Genomic DNA, 25,989 nt, shown 5'->3' on the forward strand with positions numbered 1-25,989 from the left:
TGTTATTGCTGGTCAGAAGCATGTCCCATCTTTAACTGGCCCTGAATCCTCGAGATGCCCGTCTTTCCCCGGAGCCTTCCTGCAGAGGAGGAAGCCTTCCGCCCCCCCCCCTTGGGTTGTTCTCCCTTGGAGGTTGCCTCCCCCGCCCCCGTTCCTCTGAGCACATGCCTGCCTTTTCTACCCCGCCCCCTCCTTTGTACCGAGACCCGTGGAGGGTCGAGGCCAAAGGCAGCAAGAGGCGAGCTCTCGGCAGTGCCCTGGAGAAGCGCTCTGCCTCGCAGGCAAGCTACCGGCCGGGCCCCCCAGCAGTAAAAACCCGGCCTGCAGTCTTCTCGGGGGGGGGGCGGGGATCCTGCTGCTGCACCGGAGCGCTTAGACAGCGCCGTCGTCGCTGCTGCTGCTGCAATAACTGCGGGTGCCGCGCGCCCTGGTCACCCGCAGCAGCAGCAGCAGCAACTGCAAACGCAGCGCCGGCGGTGGGCGCGAGGAGGAGTCGTCCAAGAGCGACCCGCCCAGGCGGCGCCCTATTGGTCGGCGCCGAAGCCCGTCAGACGCGTTGCGGCGCTGGGATTGGCCTTTGCCGCGGTCGACGGCCGCCCTGGCGCAACCTTCCCGCCTCTCCCTCGCTGCGCCCGACGCCGCTGCACCGCTCCAGCCTCGCGCCCGCCTCCTCCCGGCCGGGCTTTGTGCGGACGGAACGCGAGGAGGCGGCGGCGAGGAGGAGGAGGCGGCGGCGGCGGCAGAAGCAGCGGCGGCGGCGGCGGCGGCCAAAGGCAGGCGCCCACCATGTGAGAGGCCCGCTCGCCGGCCCGCCGGAGCCGCGCCGCCTCCCCGCAGCAGCTCCTCCTCCTCCTGGTGGCCGGGCTGCCGGCAGGCAAAGATGCTCAGCCGGCTGATGAGCGGCAGCAGCAGGAGCCTGGAGCGCGACTACAGCTGCACCGTCCGCCTCCTGGACGACAGCGAGTACTCCTGCACCATCCAGGTGCGTCCCAGCGCCGGGAGACCGACTGACCGACCGAGTGGGGGGAGGATAGGATCGCCGCCGCCGCCGCCTTTCCTGGCACCCGCGTCCCGACGAGCCCGCTTGCCTTCTGCCCCAGCCGTCGGGGAGGCAGCGGGGATCCCCGTCCGTTCTTCCGCCCGCCTTGCCCAGCTCGCCCCTTGCGCAACTTCCCCGCTGGCAGCGCTAACTTTGCAGCCGGCGGCGGCGGCGCAGAACAAAGCGGAGGCGAGACCTGTAGCTCTCCTGCCGCCGCCGCCGCCGCCGCCGCCATCCAGGCGAAGGAGCCGCGCGCTCCCTGCCTCGATTTCTCTCTCTCTCTCGGGGCGCCCTCCGGGCTGGCGTTGCACCAAAAGGGGGGCGGGGAGAGAATTCCGCCTCGGCTGCAAAGCTCCGTGCCTTTTTGGCTAAAAGGGGGGTGGGGTGCGGGGAGGTGGTGTCTCCCCCACCCGTCGGTGTTCCGTCTCCCCAAGGGTGGGAAAGGAGCTGCAAGGGAGACCCAGCAGACCCGGGGTGGTAGAGAAAGGGCAGAGCGCCCGAGAGAAGAGGGGCGCCCGTAGGTGCCTGGAGAGCACAGACCTCTTGGGGACTTCTGCTTAGCCTGGGACCGGCGAAAATCTGGGCAAGAGGGGGGCGACCTCTTTTGTCTCCGGAGAGCGGGGCATGGAGCACCCTCTCTCCCTTTGGGGGCCCCTCCTGGCTTCCAGCAGGGCGGGCTCCTTAATTGGGTGCAGCAAAGAGCCTGAAAACACCCCAGGCTGGCTAGCTCCCGAGAGTGGCAGATCTTCTTAGGAGAGATAACGACGTGTCCACAATTCTTTCGCCTTTAATGGGGTTGGATGCATCTTATTTTTCTTTAATGGGGATGCTCGCTGAACTCTTTCTATTTGCATTGCCATCATCTTGGGCAGAGGGGAGGAGGGCCAGATCATTAAGACTCATGGGCAGCAGCCGAGAGGCTGAGGGGCCCCCCTAGCCCAGGGTGGGCTCAGTAGTTCCTCTCCATTACATGGAGGCATTAAATCTCACAGAGGCCCTTTTTCAGACTCCCCTGGACCCACTGTTTATTCTAGAATCCATATAATTCCCACTGACACCTACTTTACTTTGTAGGCTTTTGTTGATCTAGCCAGAGCTTTCCCCATGATCTCCCCCCACCCCCAATCCTTGAGGCCTAGACACTTTTTCAGTTCTCACTTGAAGCAAATGGTCCACTTCTCACGTTGTGCTTGATCAGTAATGGAATAACATTGTCCTAGGTAGGAGATCTGGAGAGAGGGGGAGACATTGAAGCACCTGCTCAGGTGATCTGTAAAGGTAATCGGGCACATTCTCTTCAAGGTCACTGGAGGAAGACCACCCATGCCGGAGAAAGTCTCTCTTTACACACTCTGCTCTGTTCTTTCCTCTCCCGCTTTTTGTTGACATGTTGCATTGTCAGCGCATGTCTGTTTTACCCCTAAGGATGTGCATTAATTTTTTTGTAATGCTGTATTGTTTTTAACACTGATTGGGAGCCGCCCAGAGTGGCTGGGGAAACTCAGCCAGATGGGCGGGGTATAAATAATAAATTATTATTATTATTATTATTATTTCTTAGGTGGCATTTCTCTTTCCACATTGTCTGTTGTGAGCACAAAGGCCTGGATGTGGCTTAATCACAGCACCCTCAGTGATCCACACATTGCTCAGCAGAGGGAGGGGGGTGCGTCCCCTGTGCGTTTCCAAAAGCTGATGTGCCATTTCAAGTGAGAGCTCAGGTGGACTGAAGGCAGCTTCATCCTTGGACTCTTCTGAGTGAATGTGGGTCTTGCCAAGCTCGTAGTAGCAGCAGCTGCTGCTACTACTGCTGCAATGTGTGAGCAGGAGCGAAGGCTGGCAAGGTTTGGGGCTGAATGTGTAATTCATGCATCACTCCAGCTGCCTCTAAGAATGCAATCCACGTTGCCTTGGAAGTAAGACCTGCTATGTTCACAGGGGCTAATTCGTAGGTAGGAGTGCACTGCAGCCTAATTTTCCTCTAGCTTTCTCTGTGCATTGGTAATGCCAAGTATTGCAAAGCCCCCTAGGATGTGTATCTGGGTCTCAATATTGCATGTAGACATCGACAATACATTGTTGGCTTATTTGCTACAAGGAAGAGTTTTGGGACACAATATTCTTGCCTGTAACCAGAGGGGGGTGGGCATTAACAGATGCTGGTTTCTTTGTTCTGTGGATCTCTTTTCTGCCACACTCTTCAGATGACAAACTGACTCCTTCTGTTTAACCCCAATTGACTTTTGTGTATGCTTAATCTGGGATAGAATGTCTATCAGGTATATGAAGTGGATAAACAAGGTTGCAAGGTGGGGGCCACACAGCATATAATGTTTTGGTTTTGGCTTCTGGTGGGGAAGGAAAATTGAAGCCACCTTTTGCAGTGGATGGAGATTTCTACCTCTTGTGCTTCATCCAGTGTGTGATCCAATTGCTTGGTTCTGGTGGTTCCGCTGCACTGAGGATAGAAATGATTAGCTGGTGTTCCTCTGGCCACCTGGGTGGCTGCAGTCACATCTGCGCCTGTCTGTTTGCGTGGATCAGGGGGAGAGAGTGAAAGATTGTGAACCCTGTTTTTCGCATGCTCGGTCTGAGCAAAAGCATTTGCAGGCTGTGAGAAATGGACATCTGTATGCACAATGGTGATGGGTAATGTTTCACAATCGAGAGGAATTGCTGCCTGCTCGGTGTGCAGTCTTGCAAACCGAGAGTGAGTTCTGAAGGTCATTCCTTTGGAAAATGCCGAATCCACTTACTTGGGTTCAGGGATTTGGTTTCAAGAGCATTTTTTTTAAAAACCCTATATGCACCATTTTGACTTTTTAAAAATATGAATGCAGGTATATGCACTTTCTTGTCCCTCATACTGTTTTAATTAAGTCAGGCGAAGAATAATAGTTTTCCAAGACAGAAGATATATTTGAACACTCACTGTTGGAGATTTAGTTGAAATGATTTGTATAAATGATCTGTCCATACTCATGGCTGTGCTGTGTTTTGATTGGGTGGTGGATTCAAAAGATGGCAGAGCCCATCTGAAGTGCCTGTCCCTTTTTGTGCTGGGGAGCATTTGCCTTTGAGGAAGGCGTCCCGTCCCGCTTGTAGCCTTCCAGATAAGGGTGGATATGAATCCATCAGCACTTCTGGGGGGCTCCTGAAAAACTGGCAGTGGGACAGTTTTGGTTTGTGCCTGACCTGTGATGGAGAATAAATCCAGGTACCACATTAGATTATTTTTAGAGGGGTGGCTGTGCTGGTCTGTGTTGTAGCAAAGCCAGGGAAGAGTCTTGTTGCGTCGTAAGGAACCTTTTGGGTGGGATGATTTCAGGCATAAATCTGTGCTGATGGCTGGTGAGTCTTCAAAGGTGGGGGGCTCCAAGCCTCACCGCTTCCAAGGACCGCTCCCACCATGCCTCACTTCAACTCTACCCAAAGTTGAGGGGAGAGAGATGAGAATCGTAGAGCCCGACTTTGCAGCGGATGAATGGGTAAAATAATTCTATTGCTTCTGGGATTCCTTCCCTGTTTACTGCGGCTGTGTTCACCCCCTCATTGACTGGACACTCACTGCGTTTCTGGGGCTGGGCTTTTAACCCGTGTTCACATGACGTTATCCAAAATGCAGTTTTGGCTTGCACTCTGTTGTGGAAAATGGACATTTGACGTGTTCTTTCTGAAATCAGTGTCAAACTGATGGAACTGTCCCCTGCCTTATATCCTGGAGAGCTGCTGCCGTTCAGTGTAGCCAACACTGAGTTGGGTGGACCAATGAGTCTGGCTTGGTATAAGGCAGCTTCCTGTGTGCTGCAAGAGCCCAAACCCTGAACCATGCTGCTACTGCTGCTCTGCTTTCATTTAAGAATATACTTATTTAAGAAAATATTCCTGCATTGCGGGGGGTTGGACTGGATGACCCTTGGGGTTGTTTCAAACTGCATAATTCTGTCTCCTCTCTTTTCAGATTAATTTTCCTTCTCAGTTGGATTTAATTTTAGATTGGATTTAATCCCAAAGAGTTAATTTTCATCCTGGACCTTCCCAAAATAACCCCATTAATGAATTATCCCTGATTCATTTTTCCCCTTTCCAAAAGTGAATTTCTCTCATGTTCCCTACATTAATGACCTGCTCTCCTAATGCAAGAAAAATGAAAAATCCCCATCACTCATCCTGACTGCCCTTGAATGCAGCCTGAACCACGGATACCTCTGTTCTTCCACCTTCCAGAGGCAGGACCCCGAGACCCCAAAGAGAGAGCTGTGTCATTGGAAGTGGATGGGCAGCAGCTGTCTCTCCATCGGCCTCCCACCAACCTGCCTCACTGTGATGCTGACACTCTTGCACAGCAAATAACCGCGGATGTGCTGGGGCTTCCTCTGGAGGGGCTACTGCCTGGGAGCAGACCTCGGAGGCCCTCTCTGCACTTTCAACAATCAAAACAACAATCTGCAACCACCAGTGCCGAATTGACTGTTGATCACGTACAAGCACTGTAACTAAAAATCACTGTTTGTTCATTTATTCCCAAGCATTTTCACCGATAATGTTTGGAGGGGTTGCTTTTAAAAGATGTCAGCAAAGGGGATAGTGCAATAGGTCGCCCTGTGCATAGAGCTGCAGGTGCTGTGCACACCATGCAGCTCTCAGCATGGTTTGGTAGGGTGTGGGTAGGACCCGAACCAATGGACTGCAAGAAAAGAGAAACGTTAGAACAGGCATAGGCAAACTCCGGCCCTCCAGATGTTTGGGACTACAATTCCCATCATCTGTAGCTAACAGGACCAGTGGTTGGGGATGGTGGGAATTGTAGTCCCAAACATCTGGAGGGCCGGAGTTTGCCTATGCCTGCAAAGCAGAGGCTGCGTGGCCACCTGTCAGGGATTCTTTTGCTCTGGTTCCTGCATTGCAAGGGGCTGGAATAGGTGACCCTACAAGTCTGCAGTTCTACAATAAGCCCTCTTCAGGTGTTATGATGATGGTGGGTTAAGTAAAAGCACATGGGTGGGGGTCTGCGGGGGCAAGCATGCTCACCCAACCCTCTCATGCCATTCTTATCACCCTCTGGCCAGCAGTCAAGCAAGTTGCCTTCTGAGCCCTGTCCATGTTTTAGACTGAGGAAGGCCTGTGGCTCCATGGCAGACCATCCGCTTTGCATGCTGAAGGTTCCAGGTTCATTCTGCGGTAGCATCTTCTGGTAAGACTGGGAGGGTTCCCCAGTATGAAACCCTGGAGAGCTAGATGGACCCAAGGGTCTGACTCAGTGTAAGGCAGCCTTCTATATCGTTTTCCAGAGTTCTAAAAAGAGCAGGGGAATCCATGAGTTTGCATAACACACCATCGTATCGCCCGGAGGAGGCTGTTCACTCTGAAGTGCTCAGTTTATAGGAGAATTCAGTGGGGGATTACAGTCAACATTAGCAGGTTCTGGGCCCCTTTTCTATTACATTTCTTGCTGGTGATGCTGATGACAGCCACTTCTATGCTCCAAAGACTCTCCTTTGATGGGAGGGGAGCCTTTTGCCCCCCCCCCCAGTCTTCTCTGTCTTAAAAGAAAAGCTTTCTCGGTTCCGCAACTCCCTCTCCCTCGAGTCGAATTGGTGATACGATAAGGTTTCTCTAAGGAAGCCTCACCTTCCTCCTTCACCTAGAGCAGCCTGTGTGTCCCCAGATGTTGCTGGACTACAACTCCCATCATCCCTGAGCTCTGTCCTTGCTAGCTAGAGGTGATGGGAGTTGTAGTTCAACAACATCTGGGGACCCACAGGTTGAGAAAGGCTGACCTAGAGCATCTCTTGGGTAACAAGCCCCAGTAAACACATTTTTTTTCAGGATGCCAGAGAGAGATTGTAGAGGTGGAGGGGGTCTAGGCTTCACAGGGATATAAGTCCGGATTGTGGGAATAGCTGAGCTTTCCGCTTTCCAACAGGATCATCTACTCTGGGGTGGGGGTGTCATCTGGGCCCCTCCTGATTGTTTCCTGGCACGAGGGGGAATGGTGAGGCACCAGCAGATTCCAGTGAGGCTCCTGAAGGCGAAGACCCCACCCAATTGGGTCAGTAACTCTCACTTGCATTGCAACTTTGGAACTCCCTGCCTGTTGATCTCAGGCAAATGTCTTTGCTACATTCTTTTTTGGTGCCTGCTAAAAAGATTTTTGTTTGGGAAAGCCTATCCAGTGTCTTTTTTGATGGCTCAGTAAGGCCTGTCTTGAACTGTGAGTATCCAGCAGCAGCTCCATCTGCTCTGTGGGGTGTTGTGTGTATGTGTCCGTCATTTAGACCACATTGAGCCTTACTGTTCAGGGAAGTACTGACAAGTTGCAAGCAGATTTCTGCTAGGCCCAGGAAGTCTGAGGTCCCACCCTGAAAATTCAGCATCACAGCCACTCCTGAGAAGGCGTTTTGATTATTGAAAGCAAACCAAACATGTAACTAAGAACCAGTGCCTGAGTTAGTTTCTTTTTCCTCTTCCCTCCCAACTCCCTTTCCTTTTGTGCCTTTTCTAAATTGTTAAGTCTGGAAGCAATGGTTGTGTTACTATTTAGCTTTGCAGGCTGTTCTGAGAGTCTTTTTCAACAGAGGGGTGGGGTGGGGGGAATGCATTAAATAAATAAATCATTAGGAGAATAACGGGTTCCCAGATTTGGAACCGGACTCAGAAAAAGAGCCTAGGTCATTCCTTTCCCCAATTTGGAGGGGAAATGTGTCCAAATGCAGTATTTAATCAGAAATGACAGGATTAATGTGGATTGTGGCTGACACCATGGGTACAACTCTTCCCAAACCAGCAACGGGAGTGCACTGGATGCAGAGTAAACAAGAGCATGTGCACGGCCGTGTTTAGACAGTAACGTAGCTCCATTCTGAATTCAGTCAGGGTAAATTCACCTATGGCTAATTCTTTCTTTGCCTTGAGAATTAATGCCTCTGAAGGTACACCTCTATCCTGTTTGCTATCCCCAGGAACACAGACAAGCTCCTCACTTAGTTCATTGGCCTATTTGTTACCTGCTGCTTATGCACATACATCGAACGTGATCTTTCTCGTACCAGAAATTCGGCCTTCCGGTGCTATTGACTCTGGTGCTTAGAGTGGATGCTTTGAACACAGGCGATGTTCTCGATTAGTTGGGAATGTGTGTTCCATCACAGGGCATTTTGAGATGCCATCTGCTGTTTCGTTCCCGATGCCAGACTCCCTGTGATTTTGGAACTGGCCTTCTGCTTACTGAAGGCAGCAGTGAGCTCGCTTGGGGTCTTTCATAAGGGATGAGAAGAATGGGCCAGTTTCAGGCTATGCGAATGTATATAACTCTTTCCTGTGAAAGGCTGCCTTGGTGGTGGTAATGATGGGGTGTTTTGTTGACGAGATCTCAGATCCCTCAGTCCCAGAGTCTGGTTTGCTGGTAGCTGCCTTTTGCCAAGTCCATCTAAGCCTTGTGTTGTCTGCACAGACTGGCTGCAGCTCTACAGGGTTTTAGATGGGGGGGGGGGAGGGTGCATTTCCCAGCCTTAAGAGGAGCAGAGTTAGAAACTCAAATATATAAGCTAGGCTCCAAATGGTATTAATTATGGACCAAGGCAGAGGTTTTTAAACGGTTGTTTTTTGGTTCCATTTGGGAGGGCTGTGGAAAGGCTGCAGCACTGTCAAATGTATCTGTGCTCAGCCCTACACTTACTTTCCTTGATGTGATGATGGACGACAAAGATGCCCAGCAAAGGGGTCCATGATTTGTGCTGCAGCGCAGAAGCACAAGACACTTGTCTTTTGCTGTTCACCAGTCAGCTGTCTTGATGAAAATATCAGTCACCAACCCGGTGCTCAGAAATATCCACGTACAGTGGTACCTCGGGTTACATACGCTTCAGGTTACATACTCCGCTAACCCAGAAATAGTGCTTCGGGTTAAGAACTTTGCTTCAGGATGAGAACAGAAATCATGCTCGTGCGGTGCGGCGGCAGCAGGAGGCCCCATTAGCTAAAGTAGTGCTTCAGGTTAAGAACAGTTTCAGGTTAAGTACAGACCTCCAGAACGAATTAAGTACTTAATCCGAGGTAGCACTGTAGTCACAACTGGACCCGTGCTAGTAGCAAAATGCACCTGGGGAATTTTGAACACTGAAGAGGAGGTGTTAGGGACTGAACATGGGACCTTCTGCATGCAAAGCAAATGCTCTACCTATGCACTAACATGAGCCTTCACAAGTGAGAGGCAGCTGATACCCTCCGGCTCCCATCAACCCCAGCCAGCATGGCCCGTGGTGTGGCATCCAGCAACATTGGGAGGGCCACAGGTTTCCCATCCTGCTATGAAGTGTTAGATCCCTCAAGCTGTTAGTCCTCAGGTACAGATCAGATTTGGGTTTCTAGCCATGGAGCCACAGAGAATTAGGCTTATTCGCAGGAAGCAGGTGAGCCTGAATATGGTGCCCAATGTCTTTGTTTGCTTTTTTGCAAATTCCGCCTTCTCTGCAGAAAGTTGGTCTAGGTGGCCATTGGGTTCATGAAAGCCTCGTGATTCTATTTTAGCCTTATATAGGCCAGTCCCGGAGGAAACCCAGATCCAGGAGGATGCAGCAAGGATATGCATGGTGTGACCTCATTAAGAGGCGAGTCTGTCGTCTTTGTTTCCGCCGCTGTCTCCTCAGAATAGGAAATTAAATTATCGCAGGAAGAAGGCTCGTGGAATGGCCAGGCTTGCAGGTCTGAGGGACTGCGGTGAAGGAGCTGTCACTTGTTATAAATGGGAGTCCGCTGCTGCTCTTCCCGCTGCACCAGGAGAGACTCACAGCTGCTGAGCAGGGTTTCAGGACCGCCACGGTAGAGCCGCTGGGCTGAGAGCTGCTGAGCCAAGGGCAGGCAGCGTTGCCCATCAGTCTCTTCCAGAGTCAAACCTGGTGGAACTGGAGCATGCCAGGAACGAGCAGTGGATGCATCTATTCATCCTCTGTGCCGCAAAGATAACTATCACATTATTAATTTTATCTATTGTAGCGGTTCCCAAACTTTTTGGGAGGCCCTGCCTGCTCCCACCCCCGGCTCCATAAGCTCATCCCCAGTGCCCCCTACCATGCTCTATAAAAAGCATGATTCAGAATAGCGGTTTGTACACCCCAGCAAAGAAGATAATAACACAGTAAAACTCAAAACAATTAATTGCACCTTTATTCAAAGTCCAATGAAAGCTGTTTAGTTTAATTTGACAAAATCGATGACCTTGATGCAATATACAATATTTCAAAAGTCTAGGAGTCATTTATGCCTCCAGCACCCCCTGCCTCCATCTGACCTCTTAGCACCCCCCTAGGTAACCCCACTGCCCCTTTGGGAACCACTGCTCAATTGCATTTATATCCTACCTCTCCTGTAATTCAAAGTGGTATAAATGGCCCCCGACTCATTTTATTTTTGCAACAACCTTGTGAGGCACTAGTTGGAATCTGTGCCTCCAACGGAGGGACTTTTTAAGGAAGTCAGGGGTGAATAGGTAGGAGATCATCATGTTAACAGCAGCTTGGACAGTGTCAACCTCGACTGAATTTTTATTTTGGTTTTTTTTAATATACAGTAGTCATAAACAAGCCCACACAAGCATGAGAAGTAGAAACTTGGCTTTGTTTAAAAACAGAGCACTTGTTTGTTAATGGAATAATTTTAAGTGCCACAAGTTGTTTGGAAGATATTGGATTCCAAACAGAAGGGACAAAAATGACTCATTTGGATCGCCAGCAAAAGCACTTTAAAACAGTTCACAAAAATAATCAGATGGCTTGGGGTTTGTTTCTTTTTGCTCAGAGTTGGGGTGGTTTGGATCCCTAGCGTTTTGTCCCAGTGGAAATCTTCTTAAAATGGAAGTTGCCATTAGTGTGCTTGGTTGGGTGGCGGATGAATGTGGCAGGTAGGCGGAGACAGCGCAAATGGCTCAATAGGGGAGGCTGTCAAATGGAATGACACATGAACTGTCCAGGGTAAATCTTCCACTAATGCACTATCCTTCTGTCAATAATTATATGTTGCAGAATACACCTGCAAGAAAACCACTCAGTTGGAGGGGCCGCTTGGTCAATCAGTGTTGTGGTGCATATGCCACAGCCTCAAAAGCTAGTTTTATCCGGATGAGAATGATCTTGAAGAGGCTGGTTAGAAATGACTTTTCTCTTCCCCTTTCCCGGGTTGCAAGCTGACTTATTTATTTAAATATATTTTGTCCCATTCTTTGGCTTTAAAAAAAAAAGAAGACTCTGGGGGCAGGATACAGATCGTTCCAAAAAGAAGACCATCTTTGCCCTCAGTCTTACAATTTAAAAAGACATGACACAAGAAGAAAAATGGATCAGGAGGGAGAAGGAAAGATGCAAGCTCGGGTACAAGTTCTGTTGGGTGCTGGCTCTTGCCTTTGGATGTACTTGCATACTGGTGCTGCACTGGTGCCAAAGGTCTTGCTGGTGTGGCCAGCATTCTGCTCCGTGCTGCAACAACCCCCTTGCAATTCCCCACCCACCCACCCACCCCGCTGCTCTTTCCACTTGTTCCGTGGTTGCACAGCTGCATTCTGGGCATTGTGCTGTCCTTTTACACAACATTTCTTCCACTTGTGGCTTTGTATCGATGCAAGGAGTGCCCTTGTGCCAGCTCTGCCTGAGGCTTGAATGCTCACAGTCTCCTTTTGTTTCCCCGCTCAGTGAAACTTGGACTCTCTTTTTATTGGAGCAGAGAATCTCATGGCTGTTTGTGTGCTGCTCAGTTGAGTTGGCACCTTCTGATTCCAACTGACATTTGTATTTGCATGATGCCCATTGCTTCTGTTCAGCCTGAGAGGCCCCTAAGATGCCAGGAAAGGCTGTTTTATAGTCATGGAATCATAGAATTGTAGAGTTGGAAGGGACCCCAAGAGTCATCTAGTCCAACCTCCTGCAATGCTGGGATCACAGCTCAGGAGTCCCTGACAGATGACCACCCAACCTCTGTTTAAAAACCTCTAGTGAAGGAGAGTCCACCACCTTCCCAGGGAGTCCGTTCCACTGTGGAACAGGTTCTACTGTCAGAAAGTTGTTGATGTTGAGTTGAATCTCCTTTCTTATCATTTGAATCTATTAGTTTGGGTTCTTCCCCTCTGGAGCAGCAGAAACCAAGTTTGCTGCATCTTCCGTGGGGCAGCACTTGGGACTGAACATTTTGGGTTGTTTTCAACCAACCTTTACAGTAGATGCATTTCAAATGATGACCCAGACTAACCTAGGTCCATTAATTTCAATGGATCCTCTTTGAGTAATAGCTGCATAGAACTTCTAGCTTGCTGTTCATAAAGAACTCCAGAAGTCTCTGCAGAAATTACAGTACTTTCTTCTGATTCCTGCAATTACACAGTTGGGTCCAGCACCACCCTGTGACAGAAGCATTGGGAAGGTCAAGGGCAGAGTTTGGGGCAGTGGCCTCGCTCTGTTCTCCCCACTTCCTTTCCTAAAGGGGTTTCATCGGGGCGCTTCTTCCCCAGAGGAGACTTCACATCTGGGCGTCTCTTAACCCTGCATAGTTTCTGGGTTGCCTCTTTCTTGAGCATAGAGTCATGTGCATCCATCTTTCCCTCCAAGAGATATAGTGGCTTGTCATTCAAATTACAAAGTTTACAGAGTGACATGCAAACATTATTCCAGCCTAGCTGCTGTCCCAAGTGAAACTATCACACAGATTACCAAGATGCTTTGATGGATGCCACTTCCTATTAAGCCAAGGAGGAGGCTGGTCTCAAGGCATGCCACCCACATCTTAAGGGGGCTTTTTGCCAGCTGGTCACTGAAGGCAGAGGCTGGGAAAGTGGGACACACATGTACACAGGCAGGCTCTCAAAACCCAGCTGGAGGAATGGGTTCCCTAAAGCAGGTGGCCTGGGAAGAGGAGGCGGGCTCTCTCCCTCTTCGTTTTGGATGCACCTGGAGAGTAAGGCCTCCCAACAGTACTGCTCAACCTTTTGGTTCCGGCTACCTAGAGGAATGTGGGACGCGAGTGGCGCTGTGGGTTAAACCACAGAGCCTAGGACTTGCTGATCAGAAGGTCGGCGGTTCGAATCCCCGCGATGGGGTGAGCTCCCGTTGCTTAGTCCATGCTCCTGCCAACCTAGCAGTTCGAAAGCACGTCAAAGTGCAAGTAGATAAATTGGTACCGCTCCGGCGGGAAGGTAAACAGCATTTCCGTGCGCTTCTCTGGTTTGCCAGAAGCGGCTTAGTCATGCTGGCCACATGACCCAGAAGCTGTACGCCGGCTCCCTCGGCCACTAAAGCGAGATGAGCGCCGCAACCTCAGAGTCGGTCACGACTGGACCTAATGGTCAGGGGTCCCTTTACCTTTACCTTATGGTGACTGCAACCTAGGTTTAAGGTGCCATTTCATAATAAGAGGATATATTTGAGTTTCTTACACTGTGTGAAACTCTCTCCCACAGTAATGGCTACCAACTTGGATGGCTTTAAAAGAGGATTAGACAAATTCCTGGAGGAGAGGGTTGTCAATGGCTGCTAGCCACAATGCCTATGCTTCTGAATACCAGTTGCTGGAAACCACAGAATGGGAGGCTCTCAATTCAAATTCTGTTTGTGGGATTCCTGCTGGGGCATCTAGCTGGCCACTGAGAGAATAGGATGCCGGTCTAGATGCACCATCTTTGACCTGATACAGCAGGCTCCTCTTATATTCTAGTTCTCCCTCTGCATGACTGATGGTTGTCCACGGATATCTTTTGCATGCTTCGGTCCCTAGGCCTTGGCTCTGGAAGAAACACACCATCAAGGCTAGACAAGGCAGCAGAGTGCCTGCAAAACCAGCTCCTTATTTGTCTTTGCCAGAGTGGCTTTCCTCTGGCACCCAGACTAGAGAGCTTGTTCCTTGTTCAGAGTTTGTTCCTTTTCTCAACTGGGAAGGGAGAGAGAGAGAGAGAGAGAGAGTCCTTCTATTCAGGTTCTTCTCTGTCTCTGCCTTTTGGCCACTGGTCTTAGCTGGCTTGAGTTCCCTCTTTGGAATGCCATCTTATGTAAAAAGTCATTTTCATTCCTGGAGCGATAGATTCTGCTTCCTCCTTTACTCAACAGCCAGTCCTTGGTATTAACTGATGGTCTCATTGCAAGTCTGGCATCCATTTTAATTCTGTGCATCTGGTTGGAAAGATTCTCTGAGCAGAGGGAGAGAGGGCAGAGCAACTTGAGCTCCCCCAACCTCCCCCAACTTGGTGCCCTCCAGATGTTTCAGATAGCAGCCCCAGTCAGCACAGCTGTATTATGCTGGGGCTGATGAGGGTCTGGCTGTGCTGGCTGTGGCTGATGGCAGTCGTGATCCAAAACATCTGGATGGAGACCACTGCCCCAGTCTGTCTCAGAGGCCAGTTCTCAACAGCTGGAGTTGAAGTTTTTTGGGTTGACACTCCCAAAAAGCATATTGGGTTCTCAGGCCATGTATGCCGAGGTGGGGGCCGACAGGCCTGAGGTTCTGCAATGGATCGCCTGGCAAGACAAGGTCAGGACCTTGGATAAGGACCAAAGTGCTTGTTCCGGACAATGGTTAGCAGTCCTGCAGATAGGCACAAAATCCAAGCTGTATTGATTTTATTATTTATTGCATTTATATTCCTCTAAGGACCTCAAGGTGGTCACAAATGGCAACCATTTTGCGCATGTTTGATTGATATGCAACTGCTGACGCATGGGTCATTTTGGACCCAGAAGAGGGCAGAATGGGGGGCAGGACAGGGCAGAACAGAACAGAACAGAACAGAACAGGGGCAGGGCAGACTTATGTGTGCTTCACTGACACTTGTGAATGCCCGGAACGCAACCCCCATGTAAATGAGGAGCTGCCTGTACATGGTTCTCCTCTTCCACATGTAATCCTCACAACAACCCTGTGAGGAAGGCTATGCTGAGCAGCAGTTACTGGCCCAAGGTCACCCAGTGAGCGTCAAGGCCAAGTGGGGATTTGAACTCTCGTCTCCCAGGTCCTAGTCCAAGACTCTAACCACTACACCAAACAGACTCTGCATTGTCTTGTAGCAACGGGCAGAGCTCTGGACTCAGGAGGCAAGGTGGAAGACCCAGGTCCCTGGGGGTTGGCTTTGACCACCAATGGGCCGCTGACTTTTCCTGCAGGGCAATTTTGATATTCTCAGGAGTCTGTGATCCAGTCATTGGAGTCTGGAGTCGGAGTTTGAGGGATGTGATATGGCCTGTGTGGCCATTGCATTTACATGGGAAGGACTAGGGAGTCCATCCAGCTCCTCCTCTGGGTTCCTGTTGTAGGGGGACTCTGCATCGGACAATTTCTGGTCCAGGGCTATGCTGCTCTCCCTCAGGGAAGGACATGACTCACCTGTCAATCACCAGCCTGTAAGCTAGAGACAAATTACGTAAAACAAAAACAACAAAAAGCAGTTTTAAAGCTGAAATACAGGGCTTGGGAAACGAACCACTCTTGAGTGTAAATGAAGGGGTGGGCATGGATAGCTTCCTATTGATTCTTGTGGACTTGGAGACCAAACATTTTACACACTGGTTCAATATGAGTTATTTATACAATATTCTGGGTACAGGATAGATAGCAATATTTTTATTTTAAGTTAATGATTTTCAACAGGATGCTTCGGAAGTGGCAAACCCTATTATTGCCTCAACGTGCTACAAGGAATCCATATCTCACATTGACAGTATAGATCTGGCTTTTGGGACTTACCGTATTTTTCCGTGTATAAGGCTAGGGTTTTTAAAAAATTTAAAATGAATGCTAAAAAGTGGGGGTCGTCTTATACAGGGGGGCCATCTCCCCCCATTTTCTCTATTTGGAGTCCCAAAAAAGAGGGGGCATCATTTACATGGGGGCGTGTTATACACTGAGAAATATGGTACTTTGTTGGGTTGGCAGAGCATGCCAAGTGGTACCTGTACCTGCAGCTGGTGGGTTGTTTGGACCTGCTTCCTGCATCTACCTGTCCAAGATGAGCATGAGGTATGTGTGCTGTTACAAGCACATAATGAACCGAGTGCCCAGCATGCATGCATCAAGCACACTTTCGAGACGACCATCATCTTGCAGTCTTTCTCCATGTGACATTTCAGTTGCAGATTCTTCGCCAGCTGCAATTGTCCGACACTCTGATCTTTTTATAAGATTGCTCCCTCTCTGTGTGCGTACTGATTCAACAGAGATAGTAGCACATTTTCCAAAGCCTCCTTCGCCATCAGAGGCCACGGCTGGCTTTTGCGGATGATGCCTTTGTGGCCGAAAGCCAGGGAGCTAAAATAGCATTAAGGTATGGATCTCAGGATCTCTTTTGCTTTGCGACTTGGCCAGGAGCAGTGGCAAAGCAGAGAAGCTCCTGGGGGTGGGATGTGAGGTTGGGTGGGTAGGTTAAAGCAACTCAGTATGGGAATCTTACCATGTTTCTGTGTCTCTTTTCATTCACACGAATCCCAAAGTGGATTACAAACAATAAATAACTATAACATCACAAATGCAGCATAAATCATCTAGAATAATTTAAAAAATACTCAGTGAAACAAGTGCAATCTATGAACCTCTGTTAACAAAGCAACAGCTAAAAAAAATACAGTGGTACCTTGGTTCTCAAATGCCTTGGTTCTCAAACAACTTGGAACCCAAATACTGCAAACCCGGAGTAAGTGTTCCAGTTTGTGAACGTTTTTTGGAAGCCGAATGTGCTCCGTTTTGGGTGTTACACTTCCAATTTGAATGCCACACTTCCGTTTTTAGTGTTACGCTGACGATTTGAGTATTACACTTCTGATTTGAGTGCCACATTTCTGTTTTGAGTGTTACACTGAGGTCTGTCTGTTTTTGCTATTTATTTTGCGTTTTTGTGGCGCTCTTTTTTTGTGACTGTGTGGAACCCAGTTCAGCTACTGATTGATTGTGTAACTGCAGTACATTGTTTATTGCTTTCATTTTATGGATCAATGATTTCGTTAGATAGTAAAATTCATGTTACATTGCTTTTTTTAGGGGTTGTTTTTAAAGTCTGGAACGGATTAATCCATTTTGCATTACTTTCTATGGGAAAGCATGCCTTGGTTTTGGAACGCTTTGGTTTTGGAATGGACTTCTGGAACAGATTAAGTTTAAGAACCAAGGTAACACTGTAAGCTAAACCGATTAAAGCAAATGTCATATTATAAGATTACCAAATCAATACAGCATTTATAATCTATAAAACAAGATTAAGAACGTTAACAAAATAGCAACCCAAAAAATGAACTAAGCACTGTTAAGTTCATGCACACGCTCTCCACACCCCCATGACTCATAATCTTTTGCTCTATTCAGTTCATTAAAATACATATACTGTACACATCATGCCCATGGCAGCAACTCCCTTCTGAAGGTTCATTGGCATTTCCCGTGGACTCTTTGACTTTTCCAACCAGTGAAATATTGGATAACTTGGATAAGTCAGAGGCAGCAGTGCTTCTGACTACCAGTTGATGAAAACTGCAGGAGGGGAGAAGGCTCTTGTGCTTGAATCCTGCTTGTTGGTTTCCCATTGAGGCATCTGGTTGGCCTCTGTGAGAACAGGATGCTGGACCAGATGGGCCATTGGCCTGATCCACCCGGCTCTTCTTATGTTCTCATATTAAGACAACCCCCTTGTTCATTCCTGCCCTGAGTGAGTGTTAATAGATTTCATTAAGATCAAGTTTCTTTAGGTTGGCAGAAGCTGCCCTAGAGGCAGTGTCAGGTTGTGGCTTTTCTCAGCAACTGTTCCGAGAGCAGTGTGTGAATTCTAATGGTATTGTAGACACTTCCTTCCACATCTCAGTTAGCCAGAGTTTTAGCAGGTGCTTTGTAGCACCTATAAATAAAGTGCTAATAAAAGACTGCCTTTAAGTACATTCCAGATACATCCCTACAAACAGGGACTTCATCTATATTATTTTTTCCTGCCTGCCATTTCCAGAGATGTTCTGTTTGGCAGTTATTTGCAACGTTGCTTTTGGGTAAAGCATCCTCTGAGGACAGAGTTCTGTAACTGTCATGCAGGAGTGAAAACGAGGACTTGTTAATACCACAGGTTTGTTTCTTTCGACAAATAAAAGAACTTTGGTTGCACAATCTGAAGAGCAGCCTTTCATATCATGTAACAGGCTGATCGGTGGAATTATCCAAGGAAATTCCTCGCAGTGTAATAATTGGAATAGGGACAAAGCTTGCTTACATTTTGCATCGGGACTCGGATTATGATTGCTATGTTTTGGTTCCCCTACCTTTCCTGTTTTAATATTTCAGTTTGGGTTTTGTGTTGTTTGTTTGAAGTTCCTGAACCAATTTAGATTTGGAACTTGCCCAAAAGCTCCAAGTGAGCAACAATATGTTTAAACTTTAAACGTGTTGCAACTCTCGAGCCTGTGCAATTGCGTAGGCTCTGGCTTCAAATTGGTTCAGAATGCGAGAGTGGAGCAGCAGAGAGAACTGTGGTGTGGAACATCTTTTTCATTTTACAAAAAAGGACTGCCTCTCCCATCCTTTGCCAACCTTGCACCCTTCAGATGTTTTGAACTTCAGTTCTCATCAGCCCCAGCACCGTGTGGCCATCCTGACTGGAGCTGATGGGAGTTGTAGTCCAGAACATTTTGAAGGCGCCAGGGTGCTGAAGGCTGGTCTCATTTGTTGCGTTTTGTTTGTGGGGCTTCCCCTGTAAACTGATTTGAATTAATTCATTTGGAATATTTGGTTTCCTACGGGTTAATATAAGAGCAGAACTTCATGAGAACATGAGGAGAGCCTGCTGGATCAGGCCCCTGGCCCATCTAGTCCAGCATCCTGTTCTCACACTAGGCAACCAGGTGCCCCAATGGGAAACCCTCAAGCAGGATTCGAGCACTCTCAAGTTGTTCAACAAGAGCAACAACGAAAAGCCGCCTTCTAAATTAGGCTGCTGAGTTGAGCAAAGCTTATGGCAAAAACCAAGAGTGGATCGTAGTGCAGCGGAACTGTGGGTTGTAGTCAGCTAAATCCTACTCAGAGCAGACCCATTAAGCCATGTGTATTAGAGTAATAGAACTGTTGAGTTGGAAGGGACCTAAAGGGTCATCCAGTCCAACCTGCGATTAATTTCATTGGGTCTACTGTGAGTTGGACTAGCATTGAGTACCATGCTGTGGTCTCTCTCTGAGGGCTGGCATGTGCTCAGAGGCACTTGTGTTCTCTAATCCTAAGAGTATGTAGTCCTTATCAGGCAATTTCTCTTTGGGTGGATCTTGGTGTCCGATTTACCAAAACATCAGGCCCTGCAAGCCTGAGGTCTGCTTGCTGAGTAGATCCAGCAGCCACCCCTTTCTGCTGTGGAAGAGGGGGCTTAAGAGGATATGACTCCAAGGGGAAACGGATCCAGTGTTACTGTGAACAAGAGGAGGGATTCCTGTCTCCCACCCTGCTTTCCTCCCCTTGCCCAAGGGCTTCAGCATTTCTAACTCACCCTTCCGGCCAGAGAAAAGGAAAGGATCGTTTCAGTGAAGAGCAGAGTTATACATCTCCAGAAGAACTTTTGTGCCAGATCTGATTTTCACATCTCAGCTAAAATCTGACTCTGTGACACAGGGGAAGGTGTGGGGAGCTGCGTTGTGCCCACATGGCTGGGCCCGATCCAGTGACTTCAGCTGTGATCCCTTCATTGCAGAGTGTTGGACTAGATGGTTCCTTGTCTCTAAGATTCTGTGGGTCTCACTCACAAAAAAAATGGGTTGCCTGACTTGGATTTAAACCAGGAGAAATGGTTTCTATTTTGCAAGCAGGGAGGGTGAATAAAAGATTTCCAGTTGATTTTTCAGACAAGACTACAGGATGTGCAAATCTGTGTGTTGAATGGGGCTTCAGCACGTTGACCCCATGAGGGAATCTTTAAGGGTTTCCCTTTTGCCTTTGTTTTGCGGGTCTTTTAAGAAACAAGGAGCTGACCTTTGCAGGGCCCACCATTGCTATGGGAACGGGGACGGGGGGGGGGGGATAAGGGGATGAACTGGAGGCTTATGGTCACTTCCAGCCTGGTGTGTGTGTGTGTGGAGAGTAGGAAGCCAAGCATGAGGCAAATATGCACGGATTCCCCCCCCCCCACTCCCTCGCCCCAACGCTTGGCTGCTTAGCTTTGTTGAAAGCAAGAGATAATTGCCAGGGCTCTGGGTGAGCCTCCAATTTTTCAAGTCTCTGCAAATACTAAATTGGGTTTGTCTGGTAATTTTCCTGAGTGTGAAGTGCAGGTCTCAAGAGTTACATGAACAGAGTGAAGGAAGTCAGAGCCAGAGAGATAAAGGGGGCAGGAGAGGGTCGGGGTGTGTTTGTGTGTGGTGGCTCTAGTGAAGGATCTGAGAAAGAAGGGCAAGTCTTGGATTCAAAACAGTGGCAGGCAGTACACAAGAATAGAAAAATAGGTCTGTTGGAACAGGCCAATGCCCCATGTAAGGCCAGCATCCTGTTCTCACTGTGGCCAACCAGAAGCCTATGCAAAAATGGCAAGGAGGATTGGAGTACAAGAGCCTTCTCCTCTCCTTCAGATAACAGCAACTGGTATTGAGAAGCATTAGTGCCTCTGACAGCACAGGCAGAGCATAGCCATCGTGGCTAGTAACCATCTATATCCCTCCAATTTGTCCAATCCCCCTTTAAAGCCATCCAAGTTCGTGGCCATCCTTGCCTCCTGTGGGAGCGGGTTTCCACAATTTGTGCTGCTTTAAAAAGTCCTCTTTTTTATCTCCCCCAAATCTTCCAACGTTCAGCTTCCTTGGATGCTCCCAAGTTCTAGCATGGAGATGTGTGTGTGGGGAGTGCCAGATTTTCCAGGTGAAATCCAAAGCTGCATTCCTTCCTGCAGGGAACAGCCTGGGTTGGGCTTTAGAGCTTCCTTGCCTGCTTTTGCATGCCAATGTGCCTAAGCCCACCTGTGCATCTCTGAGCTTCTCCGTTGCCCTGAGGCTGGTGCTGCTGTTCCAGGAGGGATGCCCAGGTGGCTCCCTGGTGCTTGGAGCTGAGAGTGAAATATTGGACTGGGCATGTTCTCCTAGGAGGGGCCTTTGAGGCTCGGAGCGCTGAGCCTTAAGGGACTCTTGGATCAGAAAGCAATTTTCTTCTCAGCAGCTGAAGAAGGAGGGGTTTGGGGGTGAGAGGGGAGAGTTAACTGCTTCAGGGTGGCTTGAAGGTTGTTTTTGTTTCTCTGCTGAAAATGGAACGTCAGCTTTATGGCAGCCATCCTTGGGGAGAGATGGAAGGACAGAGAACAGCAGGAGGCTCCTGGAGAAGGCCTTGCTCTTCTCATGACTTGCCCCTTCACTCTTATGACAGGTCTCTTGCCTTCCACAAGATAGGGAGACATGCCCGCAGGTGTAGGTTGAAGGCCAGGAGGTCTTGCCACCGAATCCCTGGGAAATTCTGTGATGGGGAGCTGATTGACTCATCACGAGGCTAACAAGATTTGTACAAGTTTCCTTGAAAATTGCATTGTTTCAAAGTTAGTGGGGGGGGGGAGTGGAGTGGTTTGCCTCTTTTCATTTTGTGTGTTTGCAGTAGGCAAGTGAGCCACCTCTCCTGCTACGAAAATTGCGAGCAATTCTTGCATCAGTCTGCAGATGTGTAGGGAGCCAGCCAAGCAAGGATGCTGAAGCTTCTCTTTGGATGGGTTGTGGCTATTGGTGCCATTGACTTAAAAATGACCATTTAGTTGGATCTGTTTCTTTAGCAGAAGGAAGGAGTCATGCGGAAGAGACTCCTAGGCATGCTAACTGCTCGCAAGACACTTTAGGAACATGCCAAGAGCATATTGTGATATAGGGTATGATATAGGGGTTAGAGTGCCAGATTTGGACTTGGAAGACCAGGGTTCAAAGCCCCACTTGGCCATGAAGCTTTCTGGGTGATCTTGGGCCTAACCTACCTCGCAGGACTGTTGTGAGGGTTTAAATGAGGAGGGGGAGAACCATGTATACCACCTTGAGCTCCTTGGAGGAAAAAGACAGGGTATAAATATAAGGCCAGCAATGTTGGCTTGACTTACTTTCTCTGTTTGCCCTTGTGTGGTCCCAAACATGGAGCTGTTTGTGAAAGCCCTGTCACCTTTTGCAATGCTACTTCCAGGAGATGGATCCTGGGACTCCAGTCTAGGTCTGAATTTCACAGCCACCCATCTTGGAAGTCCACACCTGGATGCACCATTAGAGTGCCTGATGACAAACCCTCGCAAGAGAAGGGACACCTGCAGCTCCCCCAGGTTACAAACACACACCTACTATAGTCAATTACAAAGACACAGTGCTCCTTACAGTGAGTTTAGTGTCCTGCAAATGATGTAGCCTGAGAGAAAATGCCTGATTGTGAAGACTGCAGGGCTGGCTCTTGAGTTCCTGGGTTCCTGGTTCTACGTTGGGTCAACTGGCCCCAGGTTCCACTTATGCGCTCTGTGTATATCTGTCAATGAACCAGGCTGTGATGGTCTGGGAATCGGATTTGGATGCTGAACCTGAGGAATCCCAGCCTGCACAGGATTCCCCACCTCCAGAACCAGCTGAGCCGGGGCTGGGGCATGAGCCTGAAGGGCCCTCACCTGTGCTGGATCCTCAGGTGCAGGCACCAGCTGAGTCTGCTCTGGCTCCTGAGGGGATGGAGGGCCCATTGCCTGCAGGTGCTCCACTCTCAGCCCCATCAGAGGAAGCTGAGGTTGCCTCTGGGTCCGGTAACCCTTCAGTCTCTCCTGAGCTGCAGAGGGTCAGGGCAGAGAGGCGGAGGGAACTAAGTTCCTGCAGGAGGAGTGCTCGTCTCCAGGCCAGGAGAGGCGAGTCACCTGAGGATCGGAGCCACCCTATGCCTCAGGGAAGATAAAAGCCAGCCAGCCCCAGTCCCAAGTTGCAGGAGCAACATCGTTGGTTGTCAGTTCCAGCCTGATCCCTGACCTGCTTCCCTGCCGGAGCTCCTGACCTCATCCGACGCCCTGCCCTGCACCCAGCTTCTACGTCTACGGACTGCCTTCATATTGCACCATCGACCTCAGACTGGACTCGGACCTCACCTCTCAGTTAGCCCCTGGGACCAGCACACAGGCATTACAAATGCTGTAAGCATTCTCTGGTCTTTCTGTGAGTATATCAGGGCAGTGCTGTGGCTCAGTGGTTGAGCATCTGTTTTGCATGCAGAAATCCCCACGTTCAATACCCAGCATCTCCAGGTAGGGCATGGAGAGAGACTCTCTCTGTAATCCTGGAGAGCTGCTGCTAGAAGGCCCAGTGGTCTGACTTGGTATAAGGCCTATGCTGGCCTCCCAGCAGCCTTCTGAGGAGCAGAACCAGAGGGCTTGCCAAGCTTTATCTGCTGGTGCAATGAGGCCTCCTTTTCCTAGCAATCTCAGCCGGTTGGCTGACTGCACCCTGGCAGCCTCCCACTTGTCATTACTGGTTCCATGAACCTTGCCAGGGAGCTGGAGGTTGGCTGGGTCCTCCATGCTTGCCAGAGACCGGCTGGCCACTCTTTCCCCCTGACAAGGCAGCCATCGCGAGGGCAAGGACCGAGGTGTTTTTGCACATTGCTCTGCTCCTTGGGAACATGAAGAACCTCAGATTTTTTTGAACCAGCTTGGTGCGGTCTTGGTGCTACAACCCGAGACTCGTGGGCAAGAGGATCCCACTAATTCTGGCATATGGTTTGTCCTGAAATCATTCCTATTGATTCATCGCAGGCAGATTTCAGGAGAAACCGCATCTACAAGCCTCTCTCTTCCCGGGGGAAGTTGAAGTCTGCACCAGCTAGCAGAGTTCAAATGGTGTTCAATTAAGGAGTGCAACGGGTGTGCTGTTGTGTCATTTGTCCTGCTCCTTTAGACTGGGTTTTTTTTGGGGGGGGGGTGCGAGGGGTGTTCTAGAAATTTGGGATATTTTGAAAAGGATAGAATAGTGGTAGAATAGTGGAAGCATAGGGAAGCAGGCTTCAGATGGAGAGGAACCTCTCTTCTTTCTGTTCCACATTCACATTCACACTCCACACACACCTAGATGTTCATTCACACTCTCTCACACAAGCATGACTCTTCTGGACTCTTAGCTATTTAAACGTGGCTGTTGCTTTGCCCTGGTGTAACAGATCCAGCAATCCTCCAGGTTTTGTCTCCAGACTATCTCATCTTAATGTGAATTATCAGAGAAGCATACTGGATGAGGTGACATTAACTTCAGGTTGCTAGCAGGGAGAAACCTTCTGCAAGTATGTGGATTCTATAACACATTTTGCAAATCACTTGGAGATTCTGTTTGCAGTCAAGCAACAGATACATTTTGTTAAATAAAAGAAATAATGGCACACTCTTTTGCACTCTCCCGAACTCAAAAGGTCATCCCCTCTCCCTTCCATTAAGGGGGGATGGGGTGGGAAGTGGAGTTTGGGGTGTGTGTGTGTGTGTGTGTGTGTGTGGAGTTTCCTTAAATTTAGCCTGGTCATAATGTTCATAAGAAAGCAAAGGACAATTAGAACAATCAAGCAGAGTAATTAAAATGCACACACCCCAGATTGCAAAGGTGGAAGTAAAAATGGCAAACAATTGCTCAAGAATAGAAGTAAAAGAGCATGGCTGTCTCCCTTATGTCATTTCAGGGGTCAAAATTGCAGCTCTGAATAAAGCTCTAAATTAAATAAATAAAGCTCTAAATGAAGATGGGAGACTGCACTCCTCTTCCACTCTTTTTTTTTAATTAATTTGAATTTCTCAGGGCAGATGGGAAAGGTGGAAGAGCCATGGAGGAAATGCAGGGTGACCTTAATTCCGTGAACTGTCATGGCCTCATACCAGGAATTACTGGAGGGAGAGCCTCTGATGTCAGCAGCCCTGAGGAGAAGACGGAGTCCCCTCCCTGCTCCATCGCATGTGGAGCCATGGTCACCAGATCCTGCATGTCCTCTCTGAACCATAAGGAGAGAATTCCACTATGAGACGGATGACTGGTCCCCAGACTCCTCAGGAGAACACGGAGATCTTCTTACACCGTGAATGCCTCAAGAAGAAGCCAGCAGCTTCAGAGGAAGGCACCAGCTCTTTAACCAGCCATGTTCAGCATCCGGGGAGTAGGACATTTAATCAACGAATACCTATCCCTATCTATTAATTATTATTATTATTATTATTATTATTATTATTATTATTATTATTAAAATTATTACTATTTATTATTTATACCCCGCCCATCTGGCTGGGCCTCCCCAGCCACTCTGGGCGGCTTCCATAGAAACCAAAAATACAGTAAAATATCACACATTAAAAACTTCCCTGAACAGGGCTGCCTTAAGATGTCTTCTGAATGTCAGGTAGTTGTTTATCGCTTTGACATCTGCTGGAAGGGCATTCCACAGGGCGGGCACTACTACCGAGAAGGCCCTCTGCCTGGTTCCCTGTAGCTTTGCTTCTCGCAATGAGGGAACCACCAGAAGGCCCTCAGCGCTGGACCTCAGCATCCGGGCAGAACGATGGGGGTGGAGACGCTCCTTCAGGTATACTGGACCGAGGCCGTTTAGGGCTTTAAAGGTCAGCACCAACACTTTGAATTGTGCTCGGAAATGTACTGGGGGCCAATGTAGGTCTTGGCGGCCGCCCCCAGTCACCAGTCTAGCTGCCGCATTCTGGATTAGTTGTCGTTTCCGAGTCACCTTCAAAGGTAGCCCCACGTAGAGTGCATTGCAGTAGTCCAAGCGGGAGATAACCAGAGCATGCACCACTCTGGCGAGACAGTCCGCAGGCAGATAGGGTCTCAGCCTACGTACCAGATGGAGCTGGTAAACAGCTGCCCTGGACACAGATTTGACCTGTGCCTCCATGGGCAGCTGTGAGTCCAAAATGACTCCCAGGCTGCGCACCTGGTCCTTCAGGGGCACTGTTACCCCATTCAGCACCAGGGAATCCTCCACACCTGCCCGCCTCCTGCCCCCCAAAAACAGTA

General features: G+C 49.2%; 1 protein-coding gene across 3 annotated transcripts in view; it reads left to right on the forward strand.

Moving 5' to 3' along the window:
- The first annotated feature begins 706 nt into the window (after nucleotides 1–706).
- FRMD5 (FERM domain containing 5) overlaps nucleotides 707–25,989 on the forward strand; it is a 136,890-nt gene continuing 111,607 nt past the window's right edge. Inside the window, exon 1 of one of the 3 annotated variants that reach the window (XM_079953592.1) lies at nucleotides 707–982. In XM_079953592.1, the coding sequence (XP_079809718.1) occupies nucleotides 881–982 (102 nt within the window). In that variant the 5' untranslated portion in view covers nucleotides 707–880. The remainder of the gene's footprint in view (nucleotides 983–25,989) is intronic. The other 2 variants (XM_079953590.1, XM_079953591.1) reach the window with 2 other exon arrangements.

Source organism: Podarcis cretensis (assembly GCF_951804945.1).
Source record: "Podarcis cretensis genome assembly, chromosome: 14".
Taxonomy (NCBI): domain Eukaryota; kingdom Metazoa; phylum Chordata; class Lepidosauria; order Squamata; family Lacertidae; genus Podarcis; species Podarcis cretensis.